Raw genomic sequence first — 15076 nt, 5'->3', positions numbered from 1 at the left:
GTGAGACTCCATCTCAAAACAAAAACAAAAACAAAAAAAAAAAAACTAACATTTCTGAAATTTGGGGTAGTGGGGGTGATAAAATACATACGTGAAAAGCTGCCTAACAAAACACAATACAGGATATGTTATTGGTCAAATGAATAGAACTATAAAGTTTGTGCTATCAGAATTCAAAGGATACAATGATTTCCCGTGAGTTGATTTGGTCAGAAAAGGCTTCACAGAGGAGGGAGAATTTGGGCTTTGAAGACTAGATAGGATCTGGATTGTCAGAGAGCAGTGCAGAAGCAGAAGGTATAAGGAAAGTCACAGGTTGTAGTGCACAAGACCCCAAGCTAAGTGAAGAGGACATGAAGAAAGTAGCCTGGCTCAAGTAAAGAATTTGGGGACTAGATGGGAACTCACTGGAGTCAGAAACATCATCTTTATTTCAGTATTCTCTGCAACTCTTGGAAAATAAGGTTGCATATAGAAAATGATTGTTAGATTATTTCAAAGTGTGCAACTAACATTTGTTGAATGCCAATTATGTGCCAAGTATAACCACTTTGTGAGTTGTAAACATTAAATAACCCCATTTTGTAGATGAGGAAACTTAAGCTCAAAGAAACCCAAAGTCACACAGCTAGCAAGTGACAGATCCTGGCTCAAAAGTCCAAACTCTTTTAACAACTATACCACCCAGTATCTCTCCTTTGTTCCTGTCTACCTTTCAGTTTCTAGATCTTTTAAGGACCACTTGAAAGAAAATTATTTTAGTTCCTGTACCTCTTTCACCAGAAAGAGAAGGTGGAAAAATATGGATAGAGCTCTAGCATGGGAAGCATCTCCCACCTCTGCCACTAAGTTCAATGCATGACTTTTGGAAAGCCTCTTCTCTCTGGACCTGTTTAAATTCCATGATCTTTAAGCTATCTTCAGCTATAATATCACATTTTGATACCACCTTACACTGATGGGACAGATGTCAAGCTGACTAACCTCAACCTGATATCTTTCACCAAATGGCTCCAAGCTCAACCTGATATCTTTCACCAAATGGCTCCTTTACTTTTTCAGAAGGAATGCTATTATAATCTAGAGGCCACTGTAAACATGCAAATTGATTCATCTTCCACATTATAGAACCAAATTTCTTTCTTCATGTATTCTCTCGATATACACTTACTTGTTCCCTCTTAACACATCTGCCCTAACATTTTGGCCACATGCCTATAAACAACCTGTTCATACACTTGTCATTTGCCTTTTTATGAGAGTAGGAATCCTAGGCCTCATTTCTGAAAACATCAAACACAATACACTGGGTTATAGAAGGGTACTCCTTTGGGTAGCGAGACATTTTCCAAGTAACTTTTCCTCCATGTTTCTAGATAAGAATGTATCCATACTCTCAGCTCTTGGAAAACTTACTTCATGCAGTAATATCATGGATGTTCATTTTATTCCTTTACCTTTGTTGTCAAACCCTAAGCTCTAAATTGGTGTGTGTTCCTGAAATAAGGCAAGTCTCTAATCAATTAGTTCAATTCATAAAGCATTTCCTGAAGGTACATATCAAAAGGTCCTGTGGAGGGACATAGAGGTAAATAAATGGTGGCCTCTGTCCTCAAGGAGTTTGCAGTTGCAGGGAAAGACAATCTAACACAAGACTTGGTGTGCTCATTGCCATAAAAATGGTGCTACTAATTACATACCTAATATAGGCTTAGCTCTGCATTAAGCAATGTGTGATACATGTGGGAATTGTGTGATTGTTAGTGATGTTTAAACCTGAGTATATCAGTAAAGGGGGGAAGTGGGCTATTCTGGTGAGAGTTTTGAGGATGAGGCAAGACTTAAGCTAGATGTTATTGGAATGAGAAACATAAGGATAGATGCGAGGAAGAAGGAATTAGCATTCCAGGAAAGTGGGCTATTCTGGTGAAAGTTTTGAAGATGAGGCAGGACTTAAGCTAGGTGTTATTAGGATGGGAAACATCAGGATAGATGCTAGAAGAAGGAATTAGCATTCCAGGTCAGAGTTACAACATGAATGTGATAAGAACACTGAAGCATAGGGTGGACATTGTGGTTGTGGGCTACAGTCTTAGAGAGGTAAGATACGGCCAGATGATAGAGGGTTTTATAGACTTGATACAATAGAAAATAGCTATTAAGTTTATGATCTTGAGTGATATATTGATATAAGGAAAGATTAATTTTAGAAAGATTACTTGGGTGCTAGTATGCAGGATGGATTGGAATTTGGAGAGACAAGAACTGGAAAGAACAGCAAAAAACTGTGCATGTGTTGCAGTGGATTCATGAGTGGTAGTAACACCATAAATTGAGAGGAATGATCAAAGCCAAGAGACATTTTAAGTATCTGGAAATAGTCCCACTAACTAGAGAGATCTGGGAGTCATTTGTATAGAGATGGCAGTTAAATCCTTGGAGGTAAAGAAGAATCAATAAGGAGAGAATAAAACTAGGGAAGAAAGATAAAATGTAAAACTAGTAATCACCTAAGCAGTGTTGACATGCATCCACATGGACAAGGAAATAAATGGGGAAGAGAAAGCCAGAGGGTCAAGAATAGAACATTACACAATGCTCATAGTTTGGGGTAGAGTATCCCAAAAATACTATGAATGAAAGAGTATTGCCCCTATTTTACAGATGAAAAAGCTGAGGCTGGGGAGGTAATGCGACTTATATAAAGTCATAAAGCAGTGGTGACTCAACCTAAGTTTTCCCAGACTCCACTGTGTCATTTGCTCTGTTCTTCCCAATCTCTGAGAACCAATGGCTAGAAAGAAGTGTACCTATACTGCCAAAGTCACTTCACATAGCATCAAGGGTTTATGTGAGAACCTAGAGTTTTAAAGTAAAGGAGATCTAGGAGAAGACAGGAAGAGAGCCAGAGCTTAACCAGCACACACTAAGACTAAAATAACATCATTCTTGGTTCAAGTAGACATATATTGAGTAAGTGAAATCACTACTACATAGGCAGCAAGGGCAGGTGTAGTTGGGGGAAGGAGTATAGGTGCAGATGGTAGGAGGTGAAGGTGAATTGACTCCCTAAATTCTGTGTTTGTCTTCTATTACCCAGAGCCTGATTTTTTTTAGGTATCTTCCTTTTTTAATTTAGTCCTCACCCGGTGAGCTACCTTTGCAACCTTAGCTTAATCTTATCCTGGGAGTGAAACCAAAGTTGATAATTGGGTTTTCAGCTCAAGCCTCAGTGTCTACAAGAGCAGGATTTTAATTCAAATAATTGCTTGGAGGAAAAATTTTCTGTGCCAAATAAGAGTGTATGTTGCAGTACGAAAAGGTAAAAGCATCCTAAAAGCAGAATCCAAACAGCCAACTTTTGGAAAGGTTCATCACCAAACCACACCTAAAAATTCTGAAATAGCCAACCATCAGCAAGGAGTGAACATTGAAAGAATTAGCATCACTTCTTTGGAACAGCAAGGCAAGGAAATTTATTGCACTTTCAGAATTGTCTTTCACTATTTTTCAGTTGCCTTCTTAGTAGAAATGTTGGGTAGGCAAGATGAGATATATGCTTAAGCACTTGCAACCTCTTTTTCTCTTTATTTGATAAACATAAAGTTATTTTCTGTGTATCTTTCACTGAAGACCTAGGCCAATACATTTGCTTTCTGCCCAAACTTAAAGGGAAGAATACCCTAAGGCTAGGATTCCAGACAAGACAGAATGTTGGGCCTACCATAGGGTCATGATTCCAAAGAGACATTCTCAGAGCCACTTTTATTTTTCCAGTTTTCCTGGAAGAAAGCAACCTGCTGTCTGGAATCTGCCTGTTTAACTCAGTGGCATGAGAGCTTGCAGCCTTCTGTGGCAAGGATAACTCACACTGACTGGCTGGCCTCTGTCTTTGGGAATCTAGATTTCACACTTAAGAAAGCACTCTGAATGGCACATAAAAGACACTGTGCTGTGCAGAAACTGTAGGGGATGGCTACTGTCAACTTTTTAATCTCAAAATGCCAAGTATATTATTATGCTGTGAGTATGAGAAAAGTGATTACCTGTACATTCAGCAAGCTGATTCAGAGTGTGCTCTCCCAAAAGGCTGGAGGTCAGAAACAAAAACATTTGTACCATAAATGGTGTTGCTTGTTAATCCCAAAGCCTCTTATTTTCTAGATACCTCATTCCTTTTTTAGAAACACACCATCACCTAAAGTACTGTAATAGCTAACTCAATTATGTCCGGTGGAATAACAGCAAAACAGGGTAATTTTGTGGGTAGCAAGATGCAAAACATTCCATTAAAGTCAGATTATGTTGAGCTGTCATCATAGCTATTTAAGTCAAATACCAGCCAGTATTATAGATCAGATAATGCTGATAAATAATCTTAGTTCATAGTATAGCAGGCTGACTATTCTTAGAATGTGAATGTCTGGTTACAAATGCTTCTGTGTTACACATCAGTCTTTAGAGGTTTGCAGGTATCTGTTGCCTGCAGAGAGTGAACAAGAAGGAAAACTGCCAGTGAATGAATACCCACCCATATAAGGCACGGGGACATTTGATCATCTTCACGTTTCAACCTTGCAGATTATCCAGAAGGCTCATCATCTCTTGCTGTGGAAACGGAAACATAGCAGTTTTCACATTTCCTGCATCTCTCAGACAGGTCAGTATTCTGAAGGAGACACATACAGTGGCACCTGGACTGCTAAGAAGAAGGCTTGGGAGAAGAACTAGAAAAGAAATAAGTTCTTATCCTGGGTGAAAAAGATTTTAAATTCTTCACTCTTGTAATGCATGCATAAGCAGAAGTTCTATACATAATTTCCCTTGGCAGTGTGCTGAAAAAAAAAGATGCCCTTATTCCCTGCAAACTCACACTTATGTCACTTGTGCTGAAAAAAACTCCGGGGATCCAGACACCCAAACATTCCATTAAGGTTATTTACTCTCATACTGTGAATTATAAGCCTCCTCCTGTTTCATTCCAGGTCTCTGAAATGGTACAGATTACAAATAGCTTTCTTTTGCCTGACTCCATTATGTCAGTTAATAACCTACTCTTCCCCACTAAGGGCAAAAAAGCATCCTTCCTACACTGTAACCTTCCTAAAATGCTATGAGTTTGTTAAGTAGTGGCAGACAACTTTACACATGGGATTCTCTTTGGCCTGGTGAAAAGCTCGACGACCTTCTTTTTGCAACACTCACAGGTATAAACCCAGTGTAATTAAATATTAAAAGAATGTTAGTAATAGAAATACCATAGAGCTTATAGCTCTGATCAGATGAAACTTCTAATCCTATTCTCATGAAAAAAGCTAGCAATTATTCAGAAGCTTACAATCTGTTCGTGGGTTCCCAGGTCTTCAGTTCTTTCCCTTACAGAAATTCTGCTGTGTACAAGTGTACATATTGTATAAAACTTTGTATATGCCAGCCACTTTGGTGTGTACTTGATATATATGATCTTATTTAATCCTCACATCAACTGTAAGATGAATGTTACTATTCCCATTTTACTTATGAGAAAACTGATATGCAGAGAGGTTAAATCACTTATCCAAGGCTGCATATGTAGTAAGTGGCCAACCTAGGGTTGTAACTCAGGTCTATCTGACCTCAAAGCATGCTATTTCCACCATGGCACTACATTTCAAAATCTGAGTTATTTGTGATGTGTCTTTATTTATTATCAAAGATTAAAAAAGGAGAGAACCAAGTCTGTTTCCTTATCCAAAGCCCTGATGAAATGTTTGATGTTTAGGTAAGACAACTTATATGATAGTAATATCTAGATTTGGGTTATCTGTGGTGCTAATCTGTCTATTTTATTTTAGTATTTTCCTAGGGGAAACACTACTACTTTGGCATGGTAACAGATGTTAAAGGGAAGAAAAATTATCTGGTAAATAAATTTATAAAACCCTATATAAGCAAAATTAGAAAGTTGGCTTTAGTGTAGGAATTCTCAGGGGTTTTACTACACTATTGAGTTTTGTGGCTCACCAAAAGGAGGTTGTAGTGGTCCCTTAAATTTTATTTAACTGTTGGATCCTTTCTTTTTTGTGCCTATCATGGAACCTAGTATTTCGTGCAGTACTTATCAGGACCATTAATATGCTAAGGAACTTTGAAATGCATTTTTTATATGCTTCCCTAGATAAGCAAAATTGCCTTCAAGCAATGCCTTATGCCTTTTACAGGGCACTCTGTCCAAATATATTAATAAAGTGATTCATTTTGTGGAAATCACAAACTCATATATATATATATATATATATATATATATATATATATATATATATTTTTTTTTTTTTGAGATGGAGTCTCACTCTGTCGCCCAGGTTGGAGTGCAGTGGAGTGATCTCGGCTCACTGCACCCTCCACCTCCCAGGTTCAAGTGATTCTTCTGCCTCAGAACCCAAGTAGCTGGGATTACAGGTGTGTGCCACCACGCCCGGCTGCTTTTTGTATTTTTGGTAGAGATGGGGTTTCTCCCTGTTGGCCAGGCTGGTGTCTAACTCCTGACCTCAAGTGATCTGCCCACCTCGGCCTCCCAAAGTGTTGGGATTAGCCACCGTGCCGGGCCTCATATTCTGATAATAATAGAAAAGTACTTGGGAACACAGGAGGGAAGAGTAGGAGAAACCTTTTAAAACTTATTAAGATATGAAGAATTTTTTAAACTGTATGTAGATAATTACTACAGTGATATTTGTAAAAAGCTCCAAACTGAAAACAACCTGAATGTCTATCAGTAGAAGAATGCATTAATACATTATATATGTCCAAGTAATTAGATATTTAATATATATTTCCCTTCATTTTCTTTTGAAGTTTTTTAAATAAAAAAGGATGAAAGAAAACATGAATCCCTTGTGTTTAAAATGTAGAATCAATGCTAATTTTTTCATTTTGCCTCTAAATTTTGTATATAAAAATTATTGCCATAATTTTTACCCCAAAAATGTACTTATTCTAGATTATATTTTCTTCAAAATGAAAAGACAAACTTGAAAAATATTTGCAAACTATACAACACACAAAATTTAATATGCTTAATTTACAAAGCTCTTAAAAATCAGTAAACAAAAGAAAAACACAACAGTTAGAAAATGGGCAAAGCAACAAAAGAAAGCAATGAGGAAAGAACTCTCTATTCAATTAATGGTGCTGGGATAACTGGCTAGCCATATGCAGAAGACTGAAACTGGACCCTTACTTTTCTCCATATGCAAACATTAACTCAAGATGGATTAAAGACTTAAATGTAAGACGTCAAACTATAAAAATCCTAGAAGCAACCCTAGGAAATACCCTTCTCAACATTGGCCTTGGCAAAGAATTTTTGGCCAAGTCCCCAAAAGCAATTGCAACAGAAACAAAAATTGACAAGTGGGATCTAATTAAACTAAAGAGCTTCTGCATAGCAAAAGAAATTATCAGTAGCAAAAACAATCTACAGAATGGAAGAAAATATTTGCAAACAATGCATCTGACAAAAGTTTAATATCCAGAATCTATAGGGAACTTAACAAGCAAAAAAAAAAAAAACGACCCCATTAAAAATGGGCAAAGGACATGATGAACAGACGTTTCTCAAATGAAGACATACAAGCAGCCAACAAACATATGAAAAAAAATGCTCATCACCACTAATCATCAGAGAAATGCAAATCCAAACCACAATGAGGTACTATCTCACACCAGTCAGAATGGCTATTATTAAAAAGTCAAAAAATAACAGATGCTAGTGAAGCTCCAGAGAAAAGGGTATGCTTATACACTGTTGATGGGAATGTAAATTAGTCCATCCACCGTGGAAAGCAGTTTCAAGATTTCTCAAAAACACTTAGAACTGCCATGCCACCCAGCAATCCCATTACTGGGTATATATACCCAAGGAAAATAAATCCTTCTAACAAAAAGACTTATGTACATATATGTTCATCACAGCACTATTCACAGCAGCAAAGACATGCAATCAACCTAGGTGTCCATCAACAGAGGACTAGACAAAGAAAATGTGGTACATGTATATGATGGATACTACACAGCCATAAAAAATAATGAGATCTTATCCTTTTCTGCAACATGGATGCAGCTGGAGGCCATAATCCTAAGAAAATTAACACAGAAACAGGAAACCAAATAATGCATGTTCTCACTCATAAATGGGAGCTAAACATTGAGTACACATGGAAACAAAGATGGCAACAATAGACACTGTGGACTACTAGTTGGGGAAGGACAGAAGGGGATGGGTTGAAAAACTGCCTATTGGGTACTATGCTCACTACCTAGGTGATGGGATCTATACCCCAAACCTCAGCATCACACAATATACCATCTAACGAACCTGCACATGTACCCCGAATCTAAAATAAAAGATGAAATTATTTTCAAATTTTGTAAAAAGTAAATGGGCAAAGGATGCAAACAATCAACAAAATAGAAATTAAAATGAAAAATAAACATTAAACTTGTTCAACTTCACTGTAAAGACATGCAAATTAAAATAACCTAAAATACTAATTTTTATCTATTAAGTCAGCCAATTTTTACAAATTACAGTACCTATTGTAGGCAAGGACATGCTGAAACAGATGTTCTTATACAATGCTGATGTAAGTTTAAATTCATAGATCATTTTTTGAGTGCAACTTGGAAACACGTATAAAAACATTAAAATCTCATACTTTTTTAATTCAAAGAAACTAGCACTTTAATTTTATTCTGCATTTTTGTGCCTTTATACTACAAAAAAACTATATACTTTTATAATATACAATCTGGTGAGTTTTGAAATACGTTTACATCTGTGAAACCATCGCTGCAATCAAAATAATGAATATATCCATCTCTCCCAAAAGTTTTCTTCTGCACTTTTATAAATAACCCCTGTGCCATCACCAGGCAACCACTGATTTATTTCGTTACTATCAGTTTTCATTTTCTAGAATTTTAAACAAGTAGATCTGTACAAATGTATTTTTTTGTTTTGTCTGGCTTCTTCCACTCAACATAATTGAGATTCACCTTTGTTGCTGTGTGTAAGGATAATTGATTTCTTTTTATTGGTGAGTAGTATTCCACTGGATAGATATATATATATATATATATACACACACACACACACACACTAAAATTTACTTTTCCATCTATTAATGGATATCAGAAGTGTTTCTAGTTTTTTGCTCATACACATAAAGCTGCTATAAACATTTGTGACCAAGACTTTTTGTGAACCTGTGCTTGGGTAAGTACCAAGGAGTAGGATGGCTAAGTCATATGGTAGGCATAGAATTTTTTTTTAATGAACCATTTTTCTATCCTGTCCCTGTGTGTGGTAGATGCTCACTCTCTCATTCTTTCTAGATAGCTTTATCAGATTAAGGAGGTTCCCTTTTTTTAAAATTATACTTTAACTTCTGGGACACATGTGCAGAACGTGCAGGTTTGATACATAAGTATACATGTGCCATGGTGGTTTGCTGCACCCATCAACCCGTGGTATATCTACATTAGGTATTTCTCCTAATGCTATCCCAAACCTAGCCCCCCAGCCCCCGACAGGCTCCGGTGTGTGATGTTCCCCTCCCTGTGTCCATGTGTTCTCATTGTTCAACTCCCACTTATGAGTGAGAACATGTGGTGTTTGGTTTTCTGTTCCTGTGTTAGTTTGCTGAGAATGATGGTTTCCAGCTTCATCTATGTCCACTTATCTGTGGAAGCTAAAAATTAAAACAATTGAACTCATGGAGTTAGAGAGTAGAATGATGATTACCAGAGGCTGGGAAGGGTAGTGGAGGGGTGAGTGCTGGAGGGGAATTGGGGATTGTTAATGGCTACAAAAAAAAAAAAAAAAAAAAACAGAAAGAATGAATAAGACCCAGTATTTGCTAGGGCAATAGGGTAACTATAGTCAAAAATAATTTAATTGTACATTTTAAAATAACTATAAAAGTATAACTGGATTGTTGGTAACACAAAGGATAAATGCTTGAGGTGATGGATACCTCATTTACCAAAATGTGATGATTATGCATTGCATGCATGTATCAAAATATCTCATGTAACACATAAATATATATATACCTACTATGTACCCATAAAAATTAAAAATAAAAATAAATTTAATAAGATATGTTATCCAATTTTCCATCATCATAATGTTGTGAATAATATCACTAAACATAAATCTTTCTCCTCATTTATAATCATTTCCATAGGATAGAATCCTGGAAGCAAAATTACTGGTATGAATTTTTTAAAGGGTCAATGGATAAGGCCAAATCATTTTCCGGAAAGCTTAAACAAATAGCTACTTGAGGGCCTACTATATGCCAGATATTGTTTCAGGAAGATTATATTATACCAGTTTTACAGATGAGTAAACTAGGATCCATTGACATTATTTTTCTAGAGTTATGGAGATAAGAGGCAAAGCTAGAATTCAGATTCATAATTGCCCAATTTCAAAGCTCTTGTTATTTCCATGTGGATTTCAAAAATAGTATTTTTGAAGTATCAAATTATATATTTACTAAAGAAAATGTGGAAAATGCAAGTAGAAGGTAGAGAAATGAAAACAAATTACCCATGAATCCACCACTTTCAATAGTTCAGTGTATTTCCTCAGTCTCTTATTCCAAATATAATTTTGGGGGTCAAAAATATAGCATTGTATATATAATTTTATATCCTGCCTTTTTCACTTAACATTTTTCAGTGCTGATCTATGCTCTTCATAAATGTAATTTTAATGGTTGCATATTATTGTCAAGTGGGTGTTACTACATGAATATTTACAGTTGTTCAGCTCATCTGTGAATTTCTTCTCTTCATTCCCAGGACTCACCATCTCTGCCTCCCATGAGGCTTACAGAGTTCAATGTTGGAAATCATTGTAATCTTCAAAATAAGTCACCGTGTTGGATTGAAAGCTTCAAAATTTGAAAGAATTCCATCAAATACTTGCTGTGTAAATGTTTCTGGACTTTATGTTATTTAATTTACTGACTGAAATCCAATTTGGAATTTGGTAGCAGTTAATTCAAGCCAATTTTTTTTGTTTCTTCATTTCCCCTCCCCCAATCCATGAAAGCCTAAATGTAAAATATATCTTTTCATTCATCTTATCAGGTAAAAGGAAATTCAGAAAATTTCCTTAGAGTCTTTAATTCCCCCACAAAGATTATTAATCACATATATAGGGCCTTTTTGGTGTTGAAGGGAATCAAACTACATTTGCTGCTTGTGTGCGTATGCATTTGTGAACATGTACAGCATATCTATACAAAATTCTGCTATAGTGTGAAAATCAAGGCTAAAAACCTGAAGCCTTTGTTTAATTATGCTTTTCCTCTAAATAGCAACTTAAATATTTGCTAGACTTTGAACCATCGCTATATCAAGTATCTAAAATTTGGGAGGGTGAATCAGTACACTGTGACCAAGGTCCTCAAATTGGAATTTGAACAACAATGTAAAACCTGTTCTGTCACAAATGTTCCTGAAAGCACCACAGCTACTCAAGAAGATCAAATTCAGGACATAAACTTTATTGAACATAATAACCAGTGTTTTTTAAAGACTTTTTTGTCAGGGTGCAGTAAAATTCTCCAATTACTTTTATTCATTTATCTGCTTCCTAGTTTTATTTTAGCCTTTATGAGTTATTTTATGATGAAAGAAAATCTATAAGCCTAAGTTATGGCCCATAGGTTTTGTTAAGGGTTTTCAGAGTGATTTTCAGGTTTAATTTCACTGCCTTTCATAAGGGTAAAGTTTCACAGCTGACATTAGCCTGAGGATTAGCACTAAAGAGCTGTGTTTTCATAGCAGGGGCTATTGTACAGACAGTGATAACCAAATAGTAATATGCCAGTTCTTTCTTCTTTTTTTAGCTTCAGTAGTAGCTAAGCCGTTAATACAGTTTGCATCAATTTCCCCATTTATTTATAATCAGCCTTTCTTTTAGTCCTAGTGCCTGAATCAATGAGTGAGAATACTAGTAGATTCTTTACAATAATAATATCTTAAGAGTATTGATATCTTTCATTTTTTCATCCAGCAGTCTAGTGCCCAGCTGCTGACAATAAAAGCTCCAACTCTTTTAGAGATCAGTGGAATTTAGAAGCATCTTACAGGTGTCAAGGAATTGAGCTCCTAGAGGGATGGTTTGGCTTACTAATTTATCTTCCCTGAAATATGTTTGAGTAAAAAAGAGTTGCCTGCCACAATTTAGTGTTGGGGTTCCAGTGGAGCTGAGAAAGTGAACAATCCAGCTACTTAAAGCAACAACAAAACCTGTTCATCTGGACCCCTAGGTAATTTTGACCAAGGTGAGACTTTTGGCATAAATTAAATGGATTGTGGTCAGCATTACATTTGAGAGAATACTAGACATGACTACACTTATTAGGGCTAGTGACTTTCTCAAACTCAGAAGCTAAAAAGCAGCCTAGATGACTATGCACACACTGGGTTTCATGATGAAATCTTCTTATATATTCAGATGGAAAAAAAATTCCCCTTACACTCTTTCTCAAAATACTCTCGTTTGGGTTTTTCCTGAAACCTTATTTGGCCATTCCCATGGTTTTATGACAGACAAGCCTTGTCTTCTATTCGTATAGATATGCACCTTTTTCTACATGTATGGCCTTTACTTACTACACAGCAGGTAGGCCTCAAAGTAATCTTCCTCTTTCCCATCAATCATCTTCTGCCAAGCATTCAGGCAGAGCAGCTGTTAACTGTGATTCAAAGTCAGAAAAACATCAAGAACTTCTTTGATGCATAGGGTGTATCAGCACTCAGCTCCCACAGAAGTCAAGTCACAAAATATAGTGTCAGTTAACTATAAGGAAGTTCCGGAGAGGTAAAGCTCAGGAAAGATGTAATGCAAAGCTGATTGTTTAATGTCTTACAGATTTACACTGTCTTTAAAAGGCCAAATAAGGCTGGGCGCAGTGGCTCACACCTGTAATCCCAACATTTTGGGAGCCCAAGGCGGCCGGACCACCTGAGGTCGGGAGTTCAAGACCAGCCTGACCAACATGGAGAAACCCCGTCTCTACTAAAAATACAAAAATTAGCCAGGAATGGTGGTGCATGACTGTAATCCCAGCTACTCAGGAGGCTGAGGCAGGAGAATCGCTTGAACCTGGGAGGTAGAGGTTGTGGTGAGCTGAGATCGTGCCATTGCACTCCAGCCTGGGCAATAAGAGTGAAACTCTGTCTCAAAAAAAAAAAAAAAAAAAGCCAAATAAATCAGGGTTTTACCAGGGGCTCAGAGATAAAAAGAAAACCTATTCCTATCTTAGCATTTTGGTCTCATTGGTTTATAGGCTCTGATAATATCCCTATCCATGGATCATTTGAGTATTGACTAATGTACATAGGTACCCAACTGGTTGATTATTAATCAAGAATACAGAATTTTATTTAATAATTAGCACACCCTGATCTGGCTTCTTTGCTTGGTTTTCTTTGGATCCCTGTCCAATAACCTCTGTGGAATCTCATTCCCTAATCGTTGATACTCATTTTCTCCATTTGCAAAATGAAGATACTCATTGTTAGGATCCTACTGCTGAAGGGTGCTATGTCACTTTCTAGTGCTCTTATATGTCTTTAATTATAGGACTGGAATGAAAAGCTTAACCATACAGTATTTCTAAGCAAAATAATGTACTCCATTCTTTTGTCCATGCTCTCATTGCTGATTTGTTCTTGCAGGACTTAGAGCACTTTGTTAATGTTCTTCCATTCACTCCAACAATGTCCTCAGAAAGAGACAGAATAAAAAAATTGTTCCCCATGGTACAGCTGGAAAAATTAAGGGGAAAAGAGATTAAGTGGTCCCCAATGGAACACAGCTGTCTTATGCAGGGCTCACAGTTACCATGTTCAGTACATTGTTAAAGTAACTTGGCTTCCCAGGACTGGAATTATCATGGAGCAGTTAGAATTTTGAGAGTAATTACAACAGGATCACATTCTGAAAGAGTCACATTTTGTCAAAAATCTGAAAAGTATGCGATTTGTACAACTCTTACTTTCTATGTGATAAGAATGCAATATGTGCCTCTTTCCCCTACTAGCCCCATGTGACACATATTTTTCACACTATGTGGCATCAACCAGTGCCATTACCTCCTGTGGCACCATAGAGCCCAATCTCAGGGCAGACATTGCCAAGGTAAAGAATGCACTCCATGTTTATGCCAAATTGCACAAAGTATAGACATTGAGGTTAATGGAGATTTAAGCACAATCCTAGCAAGTAAGTTTTAAGAATACTGAATATTATACATTATTGTAACATGAACCTAAAATTAATTTAACAGGGCCCAAATTCATAGGAATGTAACAGTCATTGAAAGCCTATTCTTTTCACCTCTCATCACACATATCTACATACATGTATGCACATGTACACACACACACACACACACACATTTTCTCCAAAGCAGGCTGCCTCTTCAGCAGGAGCAAATACTTTAATTTAAAAGAATGATTATCTGTTTTCTCCTTTTAGAAAAAGAGTCTAAGAAACACAGCATGTGAAGAACATTAAATTTATACATTCCAGAATCTCTGCTCTCAGAGTAGCTAAGAGAATCGGTACAGAAGATGTTCTATGGAGAAGCACAGGGGGCATCTAATGAGATTGTCAGGCCCTTGGACAAGATCCATATTCTTAGAAAATTAATGAGTTCCGTCTCGTTAGGAATTGGTTGATGAGGTATGGTACATCTGCATTTCTTTAACCATAGCTGTAATGTACCATATTAAATTGTAGCCTTTTGCATGCGGGTATTATATAATAATGAATGGGTGGCTCCTAGTAGCATGCAACCCATGACTGTTTACTTCCCTAAAAGGGTTAGGTCTGTGTCCTGCACAGTGTTCAAAACCATTAAATGTGTTCTTTGTAGCAGGATGGTACACAGCCATCAGCAGAATGAGTTAAAACCAACAATGAATTCAATATACCAGGAAATAGATTGTTAGTAGGGAATGGCATTAAAGGAAAAAAAATTAGATAAGATGCATTCAAGGAATAATT

The 15076-nt window shown here is 36.6% G+C and overlaps 1 protein-coding gene across 4 annotated transcripts in view; it reads left to right on the top strand.

Annotated features, from left to right (window-relative positions):
• Positions 1 to 13081, top strand: part of ZDHHC15 (zinc finger DHHC-type palmitoyltransferase 15) — a 149302-nt gene extending 136221 nt beyond the window's left edge. For 2 of the 4 annotated variants that reach the window (XM_016943600.3, XM_063804895.1), the window contains 2 exons: positions 4582 to 4660; positions 10852 to 13081. In XM_016943600.3, coding sequence (XP_016799089.1) covers positions 4582 to 4628 — 47 coding nt within the window. In that variant the 3' untranslated portion in view covers positions 4629 to 4660; positions 10852 to 13081. The remainder of the gene's footprint in view (positions 1 to 4581; positions 4661 to 10851) is intronic. The other 2 variants (XM_054676324.2, XM_054676323.2) reach the window with 1 other exon arrangement.
• The last annotated feature ends 1995 nt before the right edge of the window (positions 13082 to 15076 follow it).

This window comes from Pan troglodytes, chromosome X, assembly GCF_028858775.2.
Source record: "Pan troglodytes isolate AG18354 chromosome X, NHGRI_mPanTro3-v2.0_pri, whole genome shotgun sequence".
Taxonomy (NCBI): Eukaryota; Metazoa; Chordata; class Mammalia; order Primates; family Hominidae; genus Pan; species Pan troglodytes.
The sequence above is the reverse complement of the archived record's forward strand: the minus strand, read 5'-3'. Positions and strand labels throughout refer to the sequence as shown.